The sequence below is a fragment of the Triturus cristatus genome, chromosome 11 (assembly GCF_964204655.1).
Source record: "Triturus cristatus chromosome 11, aTriCri1.1, whole genome shotgun sequence".
Taxonomy (NCBI): domain Eukaryota; kingdom Metazoa; phylum Chordata; class Amphibia; order Caudata; family Salamandridae; genus Triturus; species Triturus cristatus.
Genome location: NC_140594.1, coordinates 371,857,859 through 371,881,610, shown reverse-complemented (window position 1 = coordinate 371,881,610; position 23,752 = coordinate 371,857,859). Strand labels below are relative to the sequence as shown.

Below are 23,752 nucleotides of genomic sequence, written 5' to 3'. Positions count from 1 at the left end.
AACTGGGACATTTTAGGAAAATAGGACTACAATTTTTCATCGGCAGAATGACAGTTCTCATCAACATAAGATCACAGAAAAGGCATTAAGAAAATAAATGTAATTTCTACAACCAACATCATACATATTAATTAAACTGCGTACTTATAACAGCTGCTCACTAGCACAGCTTTATAACGCCCAAAAAAGTGCCTCTCAATGTTTTCAGTCGCCCCCTCTCTAAAATCCGGGACATGAGCCTAAATGACCGAAATCTGCTGGGACACTCGGTGAAAAAACTGGACTGTTGGGCGAATCCGGGACGTCTGTTCACCCTAAGAAAAGGGGAATCAAAACTGGGACAGCAGCGACGCCAAAAGCATCAATAAAGATAAAGTTCTTACACACAGGAGGTAACGGCATGCGTAAGTACACTGTACTTTACCAGTGCTCCTGAGCCTTCGAAGGAAATGAGCTATCGGCTCAAGGAACGAGACAGGAGGCAGCAAAGAGGGACGCTGAAATAAAGCAATTGTAAGAAAAAGGCAGGAATAGAGTTGTTGGGTCTCGGCCTGACGTAAGCAGCGCATGCGCTGCTCTCGTCTTACGAGGCTTCTTGGAATCGATACGATTCCAGAAGCCTTGTCCCAGCTCCGCCTTCAGGTTTGATTCTTGCGCGTCGTTTGGCGTCACGAATTATGCCAAAGGCAGTGCAATGATTGCACTGAAGGCATGTCAATCGCTGCTTGTTGCCACCCTGTCTCCTTTTATCCATGCCCAGCGGGATTGGATCTCTTACTGGCGGTGGGAGACAGCGTCTCTTAATTAGCCGCTACGCACTTTTTTGTTACCATTCGCCTTTGGCAAAGGCAGCCGCGTGTTTATTTTTGCATCGCGCTTTCACTTAAAGTGAAAGCGCGATGCAATTATAAACCAGCGGCTGCCTTTGCCAAAGCCAAGAGTTTATTTCTGTAATTTATAATGTCTCTGGGAATGCCTTACAAGCCCAACTCGAACAGCCACATGCCTGTGGGCTCCATGAACCAGGGTAAGTGTAAATGGGGCTTGGAGGGCTTATGGGGGCTCCGACTCAGGAGAGAGAAGAATACCTGGGGAAAGCCCCGGTCTGTAGTTTCTGTCCAGTTCTGTGTGCAGGGTCAGATCCTGAGAGCTGATTCACACATCCGCCATGATCACTTAACCAGTGGGGCTGTGGCGCACTCGGGATGGCCAGGGGCTGCTCCGCCACTCCCGGCAGGTCGTTCCAGCGTGTAACATGTATCAGCCGGAGTCCTTTTGATCAGCCCCGGTTCCACCATGATTGCCTCCCTAGGACTGCTGATTGATCAGGAACAGGGATGTGCGTGTGTTTGCGTGGAGGCGGGCGGAAGCAGATGGCAGCAATTTTCTCTTCATCAACAGGGTTCACGAGGCTGCTTTAAGCCGTGCTTGGATCTCCTGCCGTGCTATTTTTCCTTGTTTTGCGATTTTATTTTTCGAGAATTGGCACTTTGTGGACTTTTGCTACGGTGTTTGGAATGTGTACCCAGGTCCCGCACTGAAGGCCACGCCGAGGTTGCATACTGTCCTCGCAAAGCCTCAAAACTTTAGTTTGGAGTATTTCATGTTTTTTGAAGTGGCTATTTATTTTGTGCGGGGATGAACAGCAGGAGTGGGGTAGGGGGTAAGTTTAATAATTAGTCAATTTTGTGCATGCGCCAGTCCTTTTATCTTTTTTTGCAGATATGTTTACATTTTCTAAACAAAGGCCTGCATAGTTGTTGATGTGGTGCTTTCCCTGAACTTTGAGGCAGATGTCCTGTGTCTAAAGTATGTGTTTTTTAGTCACTTGTGGAATTTTAACGCGTTAGTGGCAGGGGTACCCCGACCTTTCAGCGGTGTGGGTGTGGGGCGTGATCCTTCAAAAGGGGAGGGCCATTCCGCCCTAGAGCAACGAATATCTCTGAGATATTGGCGACTCGGGGGGGCTCTTCACCTTTGGCAGATGGGGCGGCATTCTTTCACTTTACGCCACTGATTAGTTGGTGGTAGAGTCGTACGTGCATTTTATGTGTCTAGAAAGCGAGGAGCGATTGTGGGGGGGCCGCAATGCTTGGAGGGTGTGCGGTGAAGCAGTGGGGAAGCCAGCCGAGCCTTCCGTGAACCCCCTTCCTTGCGCTGAGATGACCGAAGTGGGAGGGGTGGCAGCGAGCCCAGTGGATTTAGAACACAAAAGAGATGTAATGCAGCAGACTTGCCTTTTTTATTACCTCGTTTAAATCGATTTGCACTTTGCTGAAAAGTGATTTCCGATAATACTAAGCACAGTATTCCAGTACTCTGCTTAACGTATTGTATAGTCACTGTACAGCGCCAAGTACTTCTACAATAGCTGGTAAGAAAAATACAACATTGGCCATTTCATGTTGCGCCCACAACTAAATCAATTGGCTCTTTTTTTGCTAAAATCGGCAGAGGGACAAGCGGACATCGATTTGGGCTATGTGATACTGACGTCTTAAGGCTGCATGTGCAGCGGTTATCCCATGTACTGCACTGGGGCATTTCTATTAGTATCAGCATGCCTACATATGACGTGGTATTTCAATTAATGTTAATGATACCTTGCTGTAGATAAATAATAAAAACGAACTTTGTGTCTAATGTGTTATCAGTGGCTTGTGACAAATGCCGGACAGGTGGACCCAGTAGGTTCCTGTGCCTGCTAGCGATATGTACAAACCAGAAGTGTGCATCTTTGATTCCACAGGGGGGTGACTCCCCCACTCTAAAGTCTACCTTCTGGGTGTCACTGAGATGGGCATTATCACAGGCCACTTGCAGCGCCACTCAGCAAAACGGGCTATCTAAGAAAGGAAGTTATTGTTTTTATGTTATACTTTGTACAGAGCTTCACACACGTGCAACACTTATTGAATAAGGCTGGCACAGGCTCAAGTTGGGTATCCTCGATTATTTATTATTTTGGGATGGGGGAGTCTATCATCTTCGTATCAACGGAGTATTTACCGAGGAACTAGAACTGAATGTTATATTTTTTGCAGAAGAGTGTAGAGTGCCAAGATTTAAGCACTGGCCATAGGTGTAATGAGGACGATGGGCAAATATAATGTAACTCGGGGTGAGAGCGAGGGGAGTAACGAGTGATTTGAGTTGTGCTGCACCAGTGCTGTGTCTGTGTCCGTGGGTAGTATTGGTTGGCCTGTCGGCCTCGCTGGTCGAGCATGTAGTGGTGTGCAGCGTCCTGGAACTCTGGGATGTGTAGTTCAGCAGGGCTCTTAGACTGTTTCCATAGGCTCATGCGTTGAATGCAGTTTTTGAGAATTTACACCTTGCGGTGCCATGGAAGCCTTTGGCATGGGCATTTAAGGTGACCCAGTGCATGCTCACAGGGCAGGTTCGATGCCGCCTGTCATTTGAGTCGCTCACTACCCCAGGGTTTCTCAATCTTTTCATTTCTGTGACCCGCTTGCTTTAGCAATTCATGTTCTACAGAATTATGAACCTGCACTACCGTTTTCAAAATGATTAACTTTGGCGAGACTTGTACAATTGAGATGGCTCCACCAGAAGACCTCATCACAGCCTTTTGCAGACACTTGGAGTCGCCACAGCGCCTTCAATCCTCGTCCACTCTGTGGTTGTAATGATATTTCATTGCCATGAGCATCTTTTGAATTAATGTACCATCATTAATAAACGAGGCCTATCCTCCCTTTTTGCCTCTCAACAAAACCTGCTGTCTGCCAGTAAGACCAACATAACCTAGATTCACATTTGATAGTTCCTTGCAGGCAGTAGCTTAAAAAAATCACTCGTCTATACAGACAGTATGTTTTTTAACAAAGCAAATTGTTTACACGAAACCCCCAACTTCCGAATTCCATAAAGAAACCTTGTTCCTCTTGTGTTTTTTTTTTTGTATAGAGAACTGTCTTTCACCAGCTAGTTTAAAAAAATATTTCCGTGTTTGAAGGAAACACCGTTTTCTTGCTAACTGTAGCAAAATAAAGCTGTAAAGTAAAAATACATTACAAGTAATAGATGCAGAAGGGTTCTATATTGCCAACTCGCGGTTCAGGTGACCTTTTCAAGCCATTCGATCTTTTGTTTCCTACATCACGAGAAACCCCAAGCGTTATGAATCGTCAATACATGTATACATACTAAGGGTAACAAGCATTAAAAATGCAATAGGTCTCGCCTTTCATTAAGTTAAACCCATTTGTTTTGCTATACAATACCATTAGCAAAGCAAATGGCTTTTACTTAATCAAAGGTGAGACCTATTGCAGTTTCAATGCTTGTTTTATAGATTACTGCCGGTCTTGCATACAGTGCATGCGCTGTCAAGGCTCGACCTAAAAACAATACAAGAATAAAATCACAATTCTAATTGACAGTACATATGCAAATCCAACACAATGCATATTGTTAAAAGGTTTGTGGACAAAAAAAAATATTTGCCCATAAAAGAGGATAAGATGCAGATAAAGGATTAAAACACACATCGGGAAGAGACCCCAATTCATCAAGTCGACACCTTCTTCTGTCTTCTCCACATGTACATCCGAAACCCTGAGACAGCAAAGCCGATACGATGCCTGGTATCACTTCTAACTATTCTGAGCGCAGTCTTATAGTTCCTAAAACCCCAGGTTACGACAGACTGAAAGAATCCACTTCATTCTATATCCGTGGTTGATTGGACAAAAGAATACTACATGCTCAGCCGTTTCTAGCACTCCGGAACAGAAGGGGCAGATACTAATGGAGTCAGAGATTCCGCGCTTCCATGCAGCGGTAAAAGAACAATTAGGTAAAATCCCTAAGCAAAATTTTATGTACAAAGTCTGCGCAAGGGGAGGCACAGCCTCATCCAGAAATGGTTACAGACAATAGTCAATTTTAAACTCCAAAAAAAGAAGCAGCGAGGGAACCCACCCTGGAAGTCCTCAGGGTAAGTTGGTCTATGTGGTGCCAGAAGGCACCTTTTTAGGTCTCGCCTTGCGACGCAGCGCTTGCACTGCTCGCTATGCGAGATGTCTTGTTGTCAACTTGGGTTTTGCAAGTGGGACAGGAGATGTGCACTTGCCCGGACAGGCGATGTGCACGCTCACAGCATCTGTTTAAGCTTCAGACCAGACAGCCTATGTGCACGCGTATGGCTCGCGGCGTTATTACAACTCCTGCTCGCACCATACGCATCTCCTGTCCAGGCCTGGCGCGCTTACGTCAGCACGCATATGGCTCGTCTCCCTCAACGCGCACATGGTGTGCTTTCGCTTTCCCTCCCTCCGGTGTTTCAGCACACAACCCGTGATCAGAGACACAGCGCCTCTGTGGGACCGCAAAACACTATGTAAGAGCACACGCAGTGACCGTCACCGGACACACTGGTAGTGTAAGTCTGCGTGTGAGAGGAGACACTGGCTGCGTGTGAGGAGAGACTGGCTGTGTGTAAGGAACTTGTTGTAGCAGGGACGTCTCAGATGTATGATGTGACTTCTGTACGGCGATATTATTGAGTGTCCGTTCCGGTTAAGAAGTGATGGGTGGACAGAGAATGTGATGGGGAAGCCAGTGGTACTAATTATTCGGTTCAGCACCCTTTGTACTCTTTGCATATTTACCTTGCACGTGTTTACACTGCATCGTTCATATTAGCACATGCAGGATGCGAGCCCCTTACGTAGATCGTCCGCTGCCTGGGAAATGCTGCTCCAGATTAATTTGAGATTGAAAATTGTGCGCATCATAAATGTTTCTAATTGCTAAACTGTATAATTGACCAGTTGTCTATAAAATATGGCATACAGGGTCACAGTTTCCACTTTAATCGCCTGAGCGATGCATTTGTCATCTGAAGAGTTGTGTGCAAGGAAAAACATCTAGCGCGCATGACCCGGGCTCGGCACGAGTAAGTTTCACAAGTCAGTGCAAAAGTGAGACAATTGTATACATCGCCCTTAAAACTCGGAAGGCGTTAAAACAATGTAACATGTGGGCTTCCAAATCTGAAAGATTTCTTCTGTTGTGGCTGAGGGCGCATCACCGGAACTCTCCACCTTTCAAAGTTTCACGTCGGTTTTCCGAGATTAAAATTCCATTGCACCGTAAAATTTGAATTGAAATGCACCCCAGTCGCTAATAATTTGGAGGGACGCGGGATGAGTGTAACGCAGGAGCAACATGCTTAGTGACTCCTGAACAGTGACCGGAGAGCTGCAGTTACTTTCCAAAGGTGGAGCAAGCATACAGTTGCAAATAGCGAGTTTATTTTTTTTATTAACGCAACTCAGATCTCTGTGGGGTAGTTCTCCAGTTTAGTAGTTGATTCCGAGTTCCAACAGTCGTTGATCATGAATCACAGATGAATTATTTGTGGACGCAACTTTATGATTTAACATCTGCTCACAAACAATGTTGTAAACTAAATAATTGTATGCGGTATTCAAACAAGCATTAAAAATGCAATATGTCTCGCCTTTTATTAAGTTAAAGCCATTTGCTTTGCTATACAATACCATTAGTAAAGCAAATGGCTTTAACTTAATCAAAGGCGAGACCTATTGCATTTTCAATGCTTGTTAATACCTGCTTTGGGACTGATGAAGCATCTGTTGGTGTAGACCAGAGATTCTCGAGCCCTATCTGCCTCAAACGCTCCCTTACCACCATAAGCCAAGGGATTTTACAGGCACCAGACTGTCCCATTACCACTTCTAGGGCTTTACGGAAGGGTATGAGCTCAGGAGCGATCCACAATCTCTGCCAATGCAACAATGTTTTCAAGCCCACTATACCATTGATGTGCCTTAACCCATAATCTAACCGTAATTGGCTAGTAACATATTTTTATAAGATTTTGTTGCAAAAACCATGTAGGGATCAAGGTGCATCCGTAGGATTCTCATCTTTACAAAAAAAAAATTTATGTTTAGTTCCACCGAGGTATGTAATGTAAGCTGTGGTGTTTTTCCTCGTGTTAGATATCCAGAACAATGCAAGATGAGATAGATTTAACATTAATATGGAACGTACATGTGGAGATTACCTTCTCCATGAACACCAAAAAGTTGTATAAATGCTTAAAAATTGTAATTTATCTGGGGTTTTAAGCAAGGACCATGATTCAGTCAATGCTATTAGTACATCTCTGACTCGATTTATGACATTCAACTAATAAAAAAGTACTCTCGGACAGAAAGCCCTAGAAGGCTAAGACACAACTGCTATGACCTTACACCCACCAGGCTAACGTATAATTTGTAAATTGTCCTTAATTGTAGAGGATGCTTGTTGTTGATCAACCACATGGGCCACAAGTTTAGGTGCTGAAAACCAAAGTTGCTTTTGGTGAAGGTAGAAGCTTTTTTTTGCAAACGGCGCTATCACTGTCATAGCTCAGTGTTTACCCCAAATCTGTCTTCCTAGGTAGGGTCTCAAACCCTCTGATATAATTTTTACCCTATTGTTGTTGTCATCTTCGGAAGTGCATAAGAAAATTCCCTGCTTTTTTCCAATGCCTGCAATGTAGCCTGTGGCAATTCTTAATACAGTCCCAGTATCAGTCCCTGCTTTCTGGAAGGTATATGGTATAAGCATAGTTTTAAGGAGCTGTCTCTGTCCTGTCATCCTTCCTTTCTCACTGCTTCTGGAGCCTTAATATAGCGCTCCTGGTTGCCTCTCACTACCCTCTAACCACAACCTCTTCAATTTGTTAATATTGCTAGAGCTCCTCTGTACAAGGAGAACAACTTTGTATTGGTGGTTTGAGGAAAGGCACCTCCCGTCGCCTCTCCCTTTCAAATACCTTTGCCTTGCCTTCTATCATGGTGACCAATGAAATCGGACCCTGCTGTACGGTACCCCTCCAGCACCCGGTCCTCTGGAACACTGCAGCCACACCAAACACAGTAGCCATCCCCAAAAAGGCCAACACCAAGTACGGATATGTATACTGTCTCTTTCACAATGCTCCATACTGTTGCATCCATTGGCTTTTAACACAATTCCACTGGCTGGAAAAGGACCCTGATCTTGAAACACCAATTCATAGAACACTTTAGCTGTAATACTTTATTTGAAGAAGTGGTTCATTAGTGTTCTCTTCTATTTTCTTTTTTAGCATTTCAGGCTTCCTGCTCCATGTATTTGAGAAGTAATGATGTTTACCAGCTTATGTATAATTTTGTAAGCTAGGTGTTAGCTAATGTGCACACTTTCCACACTTGTGAAACTGGGCTGGTTTTCCACCAGCCTTGGCACTAAATAAAGTCTAGCTGTAACCTGGCATAGTCAAAACTGTTGCTTGACATGCGTTTATTGTTGAAATCTGAGCTCTCGGTGTGATCTTATGTCCGAGTTGCCATGACTGTCCTGCAGGAAAGCAGGCAGCATGGTTCCCTATCTGCATGATTGTACAGTTATGGAGTTTGCAACAAACATTTGCAAAAATATAGTTGACAATAGATTGGTGCATTGTTTTGAAGTTATGTAAGATTATACCTGCCATTTTCATGCAGGTCTGAGCAGTTGGTTGTATTTTTATATCATTGAGGGTATTAATAAAATGCAACTAACATTTGCAGGCTTCTATGCATTACTAAGAAAAAGGAGCTGTTGATACGGAAACTGCGCTGCCTGCTGCCAAGCTTAGTGTGGAAATAAACTCAAGTTGTTATGACACATCTAATTTTTCTAGTTTGAAATGTGTTGTAAAGCATTGCTGCTTGGATCGCAAAGTTATGGCTGACTGGAATCTGTTTGAATGTTGGTATTTCCTACTGAGGGACACCTAGAGAGCAGTGCAGATATTGGGCTTAATTATACATAAACTTATTGACTAGAAAGGCAGAACCTTATTTGTAAAAAGCTTGGGGAGTCATAATGCAACCAAAACTAAAGTCGATAGGCGAGGCTACCTTGAGCCAGTGAAAACACATGTTGAATTTTCAAAGCCCACACTACCTTTACCCTTCTCAATTTTGGGTTGGATTTATTTGTGCTATTGCATGTGCCAACAGGCAAAGCTAAATTCTATTTCCCCTAGTGTTGATGGTATGAAACATTTGAATGTATTCCACAGTCCTTGTGTGATGAGCGACGGTGTGAATACGTGTCATTGTGCAGATCTGGAATGACTCCTAGAGACTGCAGCTATCAAGGTGTCATATCAAGGTGTCACACGTAAATCCATAATTGGGCCAGATTCCTTACAACTGCAGCAGGTTGCAGCCACAGGCCTAGGCCCAAACTATATGGCAAAATAGAAAAAACTCTCATATTAAGGAAGATGGGACTTTTTATGAAGACCATCTCCAATTGATCTTGTGTTGAACTTTCAAAGCGCTATTTGACCTCTGAGTGTATTGTCTTCAGTATTTAATGGATGTTAGCTTATGACATGTTATCGACTTTCTTGAGACATATGAGAATTAGCATGCCAATACCATTTTTTCACCAACTTTGCACATATGCATGAAGTAAAGTCACCAAAGATTGAGTTATGTTGAAACAGAAGGGCAAGATGGCTATGCTAGGAGACACTTATCTCACTCGCCAGTTCAATTTCTCAAGTGGCACTAGTGTCCCCACTTGCGAGACTTTCATAACAAGAGACCACCAGTTTTGGGGCAGTATCTTAGATTTCTGTTTCTCCACTTGATGGAGCAGGTGAATGGTCAGCAGTGTCAGGTCAAGTCACTATCTGAACACCACTCAGCAATCTAAGATTATTGAAACCAGAAACCAGAAACTCCCACTGTTCATAACGATTGTAGGGTGGAACTTAATTGTAACTAAACCACAAATGCCATATGACTGAAGCTTGCATGTGAATGTCCATTCCAGAAATGTAGAAGGAAATGGAAGCTGTGTTATTAAGCTAAAGTTGGGAGGATAGTTGGGATCCAGCAGAGCCCTCTCTTCTTAAGGAGTGTATTCATCGCTGGATATTTGAGATCGTGATGTATTTTGTATGACCTCAGTGAGTAACTGTTAATTAAGTTCTAGGGTATTAGAGCTGTACAGAATAGATGGTCCTGAAATAGGTGAAGTTGAACACCATCCTAGGGAGAACACAGTCATAGACTAAAGAAAAGGAGTTCACCAAACGTGTTTTCAGTGAAAGTACTACAACTTTTTATTGACCCTTTACTTTTGCATGTAGGAGCGCTTTCTGTAGATCAAAGGACCATTTTTCCTTCCTTTCCCTATATTTGTGCTGCTCTGGCCACAACACAAGATCAGCGTAACACTACTCACCCCTAGCATAGTTTCACTACATAGAGTATTATCTTGCCCCACCTACGTTTAAGTCCATCATCTTCGGTTCCCATAATGACTTTACTCCTAGAATACTGTACTGAATAGAGCGGACTCTTAAACTCCAATTATTTATCTACCTACATCTGAACAATCTAGATTGAGATCTTTGACCTCCCTACTTACTTTTTCCTGTTTTTGTTCTTGCAGTGTTTGGGACATACAGAGATGTCACACCTCGGCAATTTTTTAACGTACAGGTAAGTTTCTACAAGGGTCTTTAACGTACAGGTAAGTTTCTACAAGGGTTTGCTCACATGCCTCTATTGGTTGAACACCGATTGAAATGTGTATTCTATATCTCATTAGAGCATGAGTGATGAATCACTAGTCACACCGTAAGCAATTTATCTTTGCACACTCATTCAGAAAACCTCATGAGTGCTCCTTGCAGCGGAAGTCATATAAGCGCATTACCAATTTCAATCTACAGAGAGGTGAATTGTAATGTTCTTTTCGTCTCCAGTCTCTGATATTGGTCTAGTTGTACAATGAAATCTTACAAATTAGTGTTTTAGTGAGAGACTGAGAAAGGAGAAGGATATGAAGAGTGCTCCATTGGAAGTTAGAAAGCTTAGGAAAAAAGAGATGAACATACTCAGTGGGTATCAAGAAGAAGTAAAAGGGAGTCTATGCGGAGAGAGACAAAAAGACATGGCACAAAGTTGTGACGTGAGCAGAAAAATACATGACGATGAATGAACTGGAGAACAGTGTAGGGAAGACAAATTACAGAGAACATAGTGAGGGGTCAAGTTAAGCAATTAAGAATGGAAGACATGTGGTGGGTGTAGGATTGTGTGAGATAGTGGGAGAAATGGAAAGAGGGGGAAGAAATATTTGGGGAGCGAATTAAGAAAGGTAAAGAGGTAAAAAGGCACAGAGAAAGAAGTTAAACTCAAAGTGAAAGTAATCTGAAAAATGTCATGCTTTAAGAAATATTACCTCATTTGCTGCCAGAGTCGATGAAACGGAAATGGTTATTGAACCTCCTAAAGGAACCCTGAATGTGTGACTAGTTGTTCAACTCTACTGTGGCCATATTTTATTTTTGTTCAAGAAATACAGATGGCCAGAGTAGTCATTAATTCTTCTGGAGGTACTCTGGCACCCAATTACGCAGGGAATATAGCTGCCCATGGAGCATTGAGTAAATCCCCAAGAAGGAAACTGTCAGTTCTTACAGACAGTTGTAGCTATTCATTGGAGCACAGTCCAAATACTTGAGCATGAAAATGAAAGAAGGGCATCCAAGTCTTGCTGTATTCCATCTCGCCCTTCTAAAGAAACACTGTCACAACGCACCATGGGGTAATTCAGCACAGAAGTACGGCTAGTAACTAGCTTCACATTCAGTAACAGCATTGTGGTCTTATTATTCCCAGCTTGACACAGAGTACCGGAAGAAATGGGACGCGCTGGTAATTAAACTTGAAGTGATCGAGCGTGATGCTGTCTCAGGGTCAGAGATCGTTCACTGGGTGACCCATTTTCCGGTATGTTCTATTAATCATATTTGTAGAATTTGTTAGTTTGAGATCATCTCTTTTCTGGGGTTAGTGGTATTGTGGCAGTGTCTGTAGTCCTTGGGTAATGACATCCTAATCTGGCTTTGTGATTTAGGGTTTGTAGTCCTCCTTTTTAGGTCGAGGACTACCGGTCTGCCGAAGGCAGAACCGGAAGTCGGAGATTTAATGTTTTCTAGAGTGGCTATTTAGCCCGCCTCTCTTTTAGCTTCTCCTCCATTGGCTGGCTTCCTAAACGGAGGCCAGCCATTGGAGGAGAGAGCCGTCCCTCCAAATAGGCTCCGTCTTTTTCAGATTCGGGGGCGTGTTCCTTGCTGTTCTTTCCACTTTTTAGCCACACCCTTTTAGAACAGCAGGAACACGCCCCCGAATCCGAAAAAGTTTCGAAGCTTCCATCCGCCATTTTTTTGCTAGATCCATCCGTCCAGCGCCGTGTTGTTGTGCTGGTGGCGACGAGTAGGGAACCGCACCGTGCTTTGGACGCCTTTCCCCCTTGTGACTCCAGAGCTAATTGTAGCAGAGATTCACGCGTGGACGAGGCAAGCAAAGGTGTGGTGTTTACTCTTCACAGTTCTTTTCGAAACGTGTGTCCCCCTTTTCTTGCATTTCCGAAAATACGTGCATTGCATTTCAAAGTTGTGTTGCTTGCTGAAATTGACCAAAAGTGGCTTTGTTTTAATCCCTTCTCTGTGCCCGAGGTCGATCTGTGTTTAAGAATGCGCGCGCAACATCTGGCTGGATAGATGGTGGCGAGAAATGTGTTGAGTCATGTGTCTGAGCGCGAGTCGTGACTCCTACGTCTGACACTTCACTGCCTGAGACTGGGATTCTGGTATCTGTGATTTGTCCTTATTAAAGAGACATTGTGCGTGTTTGTGTTATTGAGAAATGCCACTTCTGCATTTAATCTGTCTGTCGCAGAATGCATGCTGATAGCACAAATCCAGAACTGTATTAAAGTGTCCAATCTAACATGGGACTTCTGCACTTTACATTTATTTTCCATGTGAAATAAACTGTCAGAGTTGAAATGGAGAGACCACTTAGAGGTATTCTAAGGTGAATCAGAGTTGTGGGGAGATGACGGAGACGGCCTTTCAAGTGCAGGCACAGGCCTTTAATTTGCTAATGACAACACATTTACAATCACCCGGAACAAAGGGGCTTCTTAACAAACATTAGTTCTGACCACAATTAGAGTTCCTTGGGCCATAGGAAGAGCCACTGGAATTATGCAGCAGGGCGGTGCAAATCAGAAGGCAGAGTTGACAAAATTGTAAAGCAAGAAAAGACAAACTCTAGAATGTAATGTGGCATCTTTTTTGAGAGTATTGCTTCATTATTTTGCCACGTATACACACTGTATTACTTTCTGGGCAAAGATTTGGCCCCATTAACACCAGTTTCACTACCAAATACAACAATAAACAACTGAAAGATGACGAGTGAACCTTTGTGAAGGACCCTCCATTATTCTGGAACATGTCACCCAACTTAAAGTAACTTTTGATCCGATTGAGCAACCCAGTTTTTCCTCTCGTTAAAATCAGGAGCCTATGCATCAGATGATGTGTGCAGTAGAGGCAGAGTGTGTCTAAAGAGACATGATCCTCTGTCCTGGATCCTCTTTTCCTTGCCGAGCACAGACTATGCAGGAATTTATAATCATCATTTCCCAGTATGCTGCTGTTCGAGAACATTTGTTTATCGAAAAGCTTATAAATGTATTAGCATTAAAGAACAAGCATTGGCGTAGCCGTTATGTCTCACATTCAGCAGACCTATTGGCTTTTGCCAATGCTGTTCCTCTTCAGCAAAAAGATGGGAAAAAAACTGAAAATGACACAGTGTGGTAGTGCTGTCCCGTCAAAAGTTTTAGAATCTTGCTGAGAAGTGCCAGTGCTGAGCAGTGTGGTACTGTTGGCCCATTGAATGTGTTAGAATCTTTCCGAGAAATGCCATGCTGAGCAGTGTGTTACTCCTGGCCCATTAAAAGTGTTAGAATCTTGCTAAGAAGTGTCAATGCTGTGCAGCATGATACTACTGTCCCATTATAAGTGCTAGAATCTTGCTGAGTAGTGTCATGTTTAGCAGTGTGGTACGGCTGTCCCATGAAAAGTGTTTGGATTTTGCTGAGAAGTGCCAGCGCCGAGTAGTGTGGCAGTGATGTCACTTTAAAAGTAACAGAATACTTTTGAGATGTGCTATGATTTCATTTCATAAGTGCCAGTGCCATCACACAACAAGAATCCTGTAAAGAAGCGCCACCACTGTAGAGTTAATTTGATACCTGCTGATAAAAATCTGCACAGTCCCTTAAAACTATTAGAAAAAAGCTGAGAATTGCAGCGGCTGTCCCATGAAAAGTATTCAAATGATCCATAGGCGTGCGTACACTGTCCGACAGAAAGTGTTCGATTACAGCTGATACAGGCCAGTCCCTCTCATCTGACACACAGGAGTCCTTTTGAGAACTGCCAGTACTACTTCATTGTGCAGAGAAGTTCCTGTAGCTGTCCCAATTCAAGTACGGAAGCCTTAAAGACCATGCTAACAATATCCTACCATAGTTAACTATTTTATGAGATGAGTCAGTTGTGTCCCGTGAACGTCATGATATAGTCACGAGAAGTGACACTACTTTTTCTTTCAAAACCTGTCTCTGAAGCCCTGTTACATCACAGCTCCCTATGTGGGCTACAATCCAGCCACCAACGGACCCCTCAAGAATGAAGGCCAGTATCAGCCAGTCATTACTTATCTCAACCACCGACCATCTCACTTCCTCACAATATCCCTCTCCCTCACTACATCACTGTTTCACTACCTCACTCTTTCTCACTACATGTTATGTTATGTTATGTTAATTTATTTCTTCTATAGCGCACGGCTACTCCCAGGAGCGTCCCGGCGCTTTGCTGAAGAACATTGGCAGACAAAACAGAACATAGCGACTACTAAAAAGGAGACAGAAAAGAGACTCAGGTTATCTAGAAAAAAACTTATTTAGTGAAAAGCCACGTTTTAAGCTCCTTTCTAAAGGCAAGGAGACTCGGGCCTGTTTAAGAGAGAGTGGTAATTCATTCCACTCCTTCTGGACTAGGTAGCGGAAGGATCGACCACCCATCCTTGCACGCCGAATGACCGGGACTGTCATTTTAGATAGCAAAGATGATCTCAGGGCCCTGCCGGTACATATCGGGAGAGACGTTTCCTTATGTACTTGGGGCCGGAGCCTTGTAGAGCCTTAAAGGCAAAAGTCAGGCACTTAAAAAGAATTCTTTTAGCGATCGGCAGCCAGTGTAAGGCTCTCAATAGGGCCGTGGCGCCGGCTCTTCTAGGGAGCCCGTAAATAGCACAGGCTGCCGAGTTCCGGACCACTTGCAGACGGGTCAGAAGATATTTTGGTAGGCCCAAAAAAAGGGCGTTTGCGTAGTCCAGTCGCGATCCAATCAAAGCCTGAACAATAGTCTTCCTATGCTGAACAGACAAAAGAGGAAGGAACTTTCTCAGCATCTGTAACCTGAGAGGCACGAAATATGTGGCCCAAAAGACAGATCACTGTCCACAATCACTCCCAGGTTTTTTGCCTTGAGGGACACACTGTCAGGTGGAAACAAATCTTGAGGCCACCAGGCTTTCCAGTCTGGTTCAGAGGTGCAACCAAAAAAGAGCAACTCCGACTTGTCGGGATTACACTTTAACCCATTACACCTAAACCACTCGAAAACCGCCCCCAAACAGTCCTTGATCTGTACGCCATCGAAAGTCCCGCCCCTGTCACAAGTGAACAGGAGCTGGGTATCATCGGCGTAAGATATGACCTGGGCGCCAAAAGACTCCGCGACTGCCGCCAGAGGGGCCATAAAGATATTAAACAGCGTGGGGCTAAGGATGGAACCCTGCGGCACCCCTACCTCTAATGGAGACATATCCGCGGAGAAAGGAGGCGCCCAGATCGTTTGTCGGCGGCCGGCTAGAAAGGATTTAAGCAAACTCCACACCGTTCCCTGAATGCCGCACTCCCAGAGTCTTACAAGGAGGCGATCATGAGGGACGGTGTCGAAAGCCGCCGATAGATCTAACATTACCAACATAGCCCTTCCTCCAGAGTCGAGTACTTCCCTGATGGCATCCGTGACCTCTAAGAGAGCCGACTCTGTGCTGAAATTTGCACGGAACCCAGATTGCGTGTCATGCAGCAGATCGTGCTCCTCAATAAAATTAGAAATCGTCCGATGTACAAATTTCTCGGCTACTTTCGCTAGAGCGGGGAGAAGGGAGATAGGTCTATAGTTGGCATGGATGAGGGGGTCCAAGGTAGGCTTCTTGATCAATGGCAGGATCAAGGCATGTTTCCATGCTTGTGGGACTACTCCCGTTAGCAATGAAGAATTCAAGAGTGGATTCAGCAGAGCGTTTAAAGCAGGTGCAACCTTCCCCAGATGTTTAGCTGGGCATGGATCAAGTGGAGAACCTGATTTCAAACCAGACAGAAGCTCCAGGGAGGTGTCAAGACCAAGATGTGGAAAATGTGAAACAGAAGGGCCTGTACTCTCCTTAAATACAGGGAGGGATGAAAAACCTGCGGCCAAGTGAGAGCTGGAGTAGAGAAGAGAGGCTTGAATAGTAGTAATTTTGGTCGTAAAGAAAGTTGCAAGCTGTTTTAACCATTCTTCAGAATGAGTATGAGATGGAGTACAAATAGCAGGGGACGTAAAATCCAAAACAACTTTAAAAATTTCCTTACAGCCATTTTCAGCCTCATCAATTCGTCGCTCAAAGTATGCTTTTTTTTCCTTCCAAATTGACTGATGGTAGGCTTTAGTTATTGCTCGAAATTTTGCTTTCTCAGTCAGGTCATAGGCCCGTCGCCAAACTCTCTCTGCCCTTTTACAGCCCTGCCGCTGCTCCCTTAACTGGGGAGTGAACCATGGGGCAGACGCTCTGCGTTCGCCATATTTATGCTTCTTTTCGGGAATTAAGGTCTGAAGTCTGGCTGTCAGCCAATTCTGAAAGAGACTGAGATTCTCTTCCAACGTACCCGAAAGAGGACATGGAAAGATATTAAGGGCCTCAGATAGCATTTCCGCCGAAAGTAGATGGAAAGGGCGCGAAAATCGCGAGGTCTCTATAGATTCTCTCACCCGAGTGAGAACGGTGACAGGTACCGAGAAAGAGACCAAAAAATGATCAGACCAGAGTACAGGTTGTAAGGACTCTATCACAATAGCTTTTGTAGAAAAGATCTGGTCAAGAGTATGGCCTTTATTATGCGTCGGCTTTAGAAGAAACGGAGACAGACCTAATGTATTTGTAATGTCACTTAGTTTTATTGCGTCAGGGTCCGCTGCGATATCCATGTGGATATTGAGGTCCCCAAGAAGCATACAGTGCTCTGATCTGAGACAAGGGACAGAGAGAGCGACTTGTAGTACATCAAAGAACGACCCTGCCGACCCCGGGGCTCTATACAAGAGAATCCCGGTACAAGCCTGGAGGGGGGAGAGCTGAAGGGTGAAGCCCAAGGCTTCGCATCCCTGAATGTTCTCTACCGGAAAGGTTGAGCAGGGAATGTTTTTATTGACCACAAGAGCTACTCCTCCCCCTCTGCCAGATATTCTGTCCCTCCTGAAGATGTTATATTCCGGAGGGATGGCGTTGGCTAGGTCAGATGTTGAACAGTCACTCAGCCATGTCTCCGTAAGGAATAAACATGATATATCGGAATTATACAATAAGTTCCAAATATCCAAAGAGTGACCGATCACGGATCTAGTATTGAGAAGAAGGCATTGGTAAGGGAGCGGAATGGTGTCAGGCGCAGTCCTGATGGAAATTGGAGGCCGCCACCCACAAGTAGAACAGCCTTTTCGAAAAGGCCGGCTGCCAGGAAATGAAGGATGACATTGGCCACTAGGGGGGCGCAAGGCAAGTAAATCGGCCGCACTGTAACATACCATACCAGTAAGATTACACACCGGTATTACCAGCATAGACAGCAGTAGACACCTCCCCCTCTCTCTACCTCGCTACTCCACTCTATCTCACTACCTCACAACTTCTCTCTCTCAAAACATCACTACCTCACTCTCTAGCTCACAACCTCACAACTTCACTCTCTCTCACTCACTACCTCAATCACTCTCTATCTCACTACCTCACTTTCACTACCTCTCTCTCTATCTCACTACATCACAACATCACTCTATGCTTATATATCACTACCTCACAACATCCCTCTCCCTCACTACCTCACTCTTTCACTACCTCACTCTCTCACTACCTCACTCTCTATCTACCTCACTCTCTATCTCTCTATCTCACTACCTCACTCTATCTACCTCACTCTCTCTCACTACCTCACTCTCTCTATCTCACTACCTCACTCTCTATCTACCTCACTCTCTATCTCACTACCTCACTCTCTATCTACCTCACTCTCTCTCACTACCTCACTCTCTATTTCAATACCTCACTCTCTCTCTCTATCTCACTACCTCACTCTCTCTCTGCTAATGCAATAGGTATCACATGTGCAAAAAAAAGCTAATGCCAATAGAAATGACAATGCCATTTATTTAGGGATACAAAAATAATACAAAAATAATGAGCAATACCAATAGCTCTACCTATAATATTGCCGAGACCATTGCATTGTAAATGCTTGTTTCTTTATGTATATCCATTTCTAGCAATGCCCTGACTTGACAAATTGCTGAGATGATTTCTCACGGTTCGTTCATTGGGGTGTGCATGGTTCTCCTTACATTTTGTACCACTCTGGAGGTAAATGTGTTGTACTCTAGACTTCTCCAGTTTCACTGTGTGATGTTTTTGTTGGAGATCTTTCGCATCCTTGGTTCTTTTTATTATGTGAAATTCATGATGGGTCTTTTATGTACTATCTTTACCCTGTCTTTGTTCTGAAGAGGATTCATATAATGTTTATCCACCCTTTCACTATGTTGAGTTTCTTGACTAGTCTGTGCATTTTGCCTCCCTCCCCCTTTTATTTTGTGAATGTATGGATGTATCAATTTGATGTTGAGTCTATTTGCTTTGTTTTTTCTTTGTCTTTCTATGAGTCTGATTGACATCCAGTCTCACCCTTTGTGAATTTGAAGTCATGATAAAATTGATTATTGTAAGCTCTACATACAAAGCTATCAGAAAAGAATTGTGGTTTGCTCTGCGTTTTGCCTTGCTTCAAGGAAGCCTTGGACTTTTTGCCTCTCGGAAGGCATTGCAGAAGTAACCATTGGAATCAGTCCTATATTCCCAGAGTATTCGAATATTTGACAATGTTTGCATAGTGATATGTAACAGATCCATATTTACTCATGCCAAAATGTAATGCAGAAGTGGATCTGTACTTAAGCTTTTTTTCTATTTGGATGTTCATTTCTCTTTCACACTCAGACAACATTTACTCATACCTGTGATTTGAGTAAATTGCAAGTGTTTTGGGGTTGGCAATCTTCTTGCAGATTGTTAGTGAAAACTATTACTAACAAGTATGCAACGTTTTAGTTATTCAGCAAATTGCACTTGTGGAAACTCCACATAATCCACACTTTCATTCTGAGAATCAGTTATGGGATTCTGCCCATGCAGTGATTTCATTTGTGCACCTGAGCTGAACTTTGGTTGCAGGGTACATTGTGCAACTGGCCCTCTGTAACTTTCTGGGTTGTTCTGTTATCCAGTCTTTTTTTCACATTTTAAGATTCTCTGGAGAGGTCTGCTTGATATGAATGCCACATTTCCATAACATGAGTTTAAGATAGAGTTTTGCTAAATAAGGATTTAACTCCTCTTACCCAGAAGGTCTCTGGTTGCATCATTTTGTTTTAGAGAGCTCTGCATCTATCTAATGTCTACGCTTCTAATGTGTGATGCTGTATTTAATATGTGATGTTCCCCCTTTTTAGGTCTCGCCTGACCCAGCGCATGTGCTGGTCTGGCGAGACTTATTGAGAGGGCTCCAAAAAGTGCTACCAGGCCAGCCTAGAGCTACAGTGCATGTGCGCAGGCGCGCGCGCCGTTTACCCCGATTACTTTCACTTTCGTGGCCGCGCGGCCGCTTTGATGTTTGATCGCGATCACTTTCGCGGCCGCAGGGCCGCTTGACATAGCCAATAGGTCTCGCTTTTGGGACCTTATAAGTATTTAGTTATGCAACTGTTGCATGGCTAAACACTTATAAGGTCCCATAGGGGAGACCTATTGGCTATGCCAATGCTTGTTATCTGTGCGTTTGCGTTTGTTGGGTGTTATTAAAAGATGAGCTTCCCCTTGTATTATTCGAGATTGTAAAAGTCTCTTAAATTAAATTTTTCCATTATTTGTGGAAAGGTTTGAAGGAGCCTCTACCTCGCAAATTTTAGAAATCTAACTTGACTCTTGAGTTCATTGAGCACAATACAGAATAAGTGCTCGCACAACACAGGGGTATATGGGATATGTCCTTGTGTGGAGAAACTTAACATGATTTAGGCACAGACTGTTCTAGTTCAAAACGATCCATATATTTAATATGTTTAGGTAGGCAAACTTCTAGGCATTTCAGGCAGACCATCAGCCCTCCATCAGAAAGTGCAGACTCCAGGTATTGTCCCCTCACCTCTGGTAGGCTGGCTATAAGGCAGCCATCAGCCCTTATTACACAGCAGCTTTTAGTGTACTCTGCAGAGTTCTCCCTTCCTTGGTCAAGAAGAACTTGGAAAGGGAATAAAGTGAGGTTTTCTGGATTCCATTTTTATATATGTTTGTCACTGGAGACACGCTCTAAGATTTCATTACTGGTTTGGTTCATTCCCTTTTAAATATCATTTTCAGGGGGCTTCCAGACAGTCTTTGTGCAAGATCATGGCTTACATGGCAGGAAGCAAAATGGCTGGCTCCAAGAAGTAGTAGCCAAAACAAGGGCAAAATGAAGGAGTTTAGGGACACTAACCGGTCTTCCACTTTGAGTGCCAACAGAACCCAAGTCAAGGAGAGCATCTTGAACTTTTCCTTAAGTAGGAACAAGTTCTAGACCCTGCGGTTTAAGATCATACTTTGGCATACCGATCTTGCAGCCTCAGAAGAGATACTTGTGCTCGTGGTAGAGTATTCTCCAGGCCAGTTTGCAGTCTTCCCATTTGGGTTGACTTCATCACCTCCAGTCTTCATTAAGGTGGCGGTTGAGGTTCATCTGAGAAGGCCTGGGAACTCTATTACTGTACCTAGGCAACTGCCCATCTTGCCACAAATGGTGTTGCATTACTTGCAGACAACAGCTTACATGCTGTTCAACTTTGTCTTTTTCATCAATATGCCTAAGACCTATCTAGAACCCTCTCAGTGCCTACTGTTCCTAGCGGCAATACCGGACACAACATTACTACAAGAGTTCCCTCCTCCCCAGATAATCAGGGACATTCTGGATATGATTTTGATGTTTCAGGCTGGACCTCTGATTCTAGTCCTGATGGTTCTTTGCCTGCTACCTTCCTGCATCCTCCTAGTCACATGCATGTGCTGCCACACAAGGGCACTCCAGTGTTGTCTCCGTAGGCATTGGATCCTGCATGAGGGAGATGTCAGACTCCATCACAATCTCAAAGGACACTGTGGCATACCTGGGACGGTGGTCAGTGGAGAAGCACTTATCACAATGTCAAATGGTTACATTAGGCCCTAATAGAAACAGCATTTTATATGCTCATGTTCTTAAGTTGCCTTTTTGCCCTAAACACGATGACATGCCCCTAATGCTTGAGGACTCCGTCTTCCGGGAGGCTTTGGCTGTGGGCATCAACCACTACTTTGTGGAAAACATAGGAACCGCCTCCACACCGCAGGTGGAGTGGGATGCATTCAAGACTGTGGTCAAGGGTATAGCCATCAGCACCACAGCAGGGGCGCGACAGGAAACACACAACAACCTTAGAGAAGATGAAAATTCCCTGAATAGCCTCGAACAGGACGCAGCGAATGATCCCACTAAGGGAGCACTCTTGCAAGACACCCGAATAAAGCATGCTGAGCTACTAGAAACAATCAGACACATCGACTATACTGCCTACACACACACACACACAAAACCGTTCGACAAAGCTGGCCCGCTGCTGGCGTGCATTCTTCGGAATGACCGTCCATATACCCAAATACACAAGATAACTACTATGAACGGGGACACAGTGGACACACAGCAAGGCATAAATGAAGCCTTCTGCGAATATTATCAGGCACTATACCAATCACCCCCCCTAACTGATGTACCATTTCCTCAACTGACCAAAGCGGCACAGGATAATCTCTCTGGCCCCATCACAAGGGTGGAAATCAAGGAGGCCATCAGAGGTCTACCTCGGAACAAGGCCCCTGGCCTTGATGGCCTCCCGGCCGAATTTTTTGCTACATTCTCAGACTCCCTGGTACCGCAGCTAGAGCGCCTGTATAACTCTGTAATAGACACAGGAACACTGCCCCCCATCACTAGGTAGTTTCCTTTCCTAAACCGGGCCGCTCGGCTGCGGACCTTTTAGGCTATAGACCCCTGTCCCTACTCACAACTGAATACAAAATACTGAGCAAAGTCCTTCCCAGCCACCTACTCCCTTATCTGTATAAGTTAATTCACCCAGGCCAGTGCGAATTTGTGCCAGCGCGTAGTACCTCACTTAACATTAGGAGACTGTCCACGTTATGGCGGCCACCCCCCAGGAACGAGGTAACGCAGGATGCATCAGACATTCGACACGCTCAGATGGGACTACATGTTTCAGGTACTCGAGAGTTTTGGAATACCTCCGGACTATCTGAAGTAGGTTAAACTACTGTATACAGACCCCACTGCGAAGGCTCTCACTGGGAGCCACATTTCGCAGAAGTACCTGATTGGCAAAGACACTCGCCAGGGCTGCCCCTTGTCTCCACTGTTGTTCGTATTGGCCCTGGAGCCGTTAGCTCTCAAGGTGCGGCTATCAGCCGCATAACAGGCATACGCTTAGGGCAGGCTACACATGCAATTTCCGCATACAATATAATTTTGTACACCAACGACCTAACCGTAGATCTCACACCTATCCTGGACATTTTTTTCCCTTTGCACGGCTCTCAGGCCTTAGCGTAAACGAAAGTAAGTCCTATTACCTCTTTTTTCACCAAGGAAAACGCCCAGAGGCGATTCAGTTCGGCCCCCACTCCTGAACGGTCGCTACACACACGTTCAAATACCTAGGCATACAAGTGTACAGAACTGCACCGCATCTCATAGAGGGTAACCTGAGTAAGGATATCAGATCCCTACGATCGCAGGTCACATTCTGGTCTTCTCTACCACTCTCGGTGATGGGACGAGTGGCAATTTCGAAAATGTTAGTCCTACCTCCTTTGCTATATTTTTTTTACTAACTTGCCGGTAGTGATTCCGACCCCGCTTCTCAACTCACTGAACACTATACTCTCTGACTTGATTTGGGGCAGCGGGCGACGTAGAGTGGGACTGGCCAAGCTACAACTGGACACAGACAAGGGTGGACTGGGTGCCCCGGATTTCCGTGCCTACTGCTTCGGGAGCCAATTGCAGTGGCTTTCGTACTTGCTGGCAGGGTGCAACCTGCATGAAATAGATTACACTCCCACTAACATAGACCGAGAGAGGCTGCACACACTACTCCTACCGATGGGTAGGGTACCGACTGATGCCCCGACTCTCCTGCGTACGGCGCTTACATACTGGAAAAATTCCACACATTACAAGCGTAGTTGCCTTCTTTACTCTGATACCACACCACTCATCAGCATCCCTACTATCACTGGCTTGCTCACTAAACGGCGACTACTCCCCTAGACGGAGGGCAGTGTCACCACAGTGGGTGCTCTGTTTGACGAGGGTACACTTATGG

The 23,752-nt window shown here is 44.5% G+C and overlaps 1 protein-coding gene across 1 annotated transcript in view; it reads left to right on the top strand.

Moving 5' to 3' along the window:
* STARD7 (StAR related lipid transfer domain containing 7) overlaps positions 1 to 23,752 on the top strand; it is a 153,200-nt gene that overhangs the window by 103,607 nt on the left and 25,841 nt on the right. Inside the window, exons 4-5 of the mRNA XM_085634295.1 lie at positions 10,480 to 10,529; positions 11,715 to 11,825. Coding sequence (XP_085490421.1) covers positions 10,480 to 10,529; positions 11,715 to 11,825 — 161 coding nt within the window. The remainder of the gene's footprint in view (positions 1 to 10,479; positions 10,530 to 11,714; positions 11,826 to 23,752) is intronic.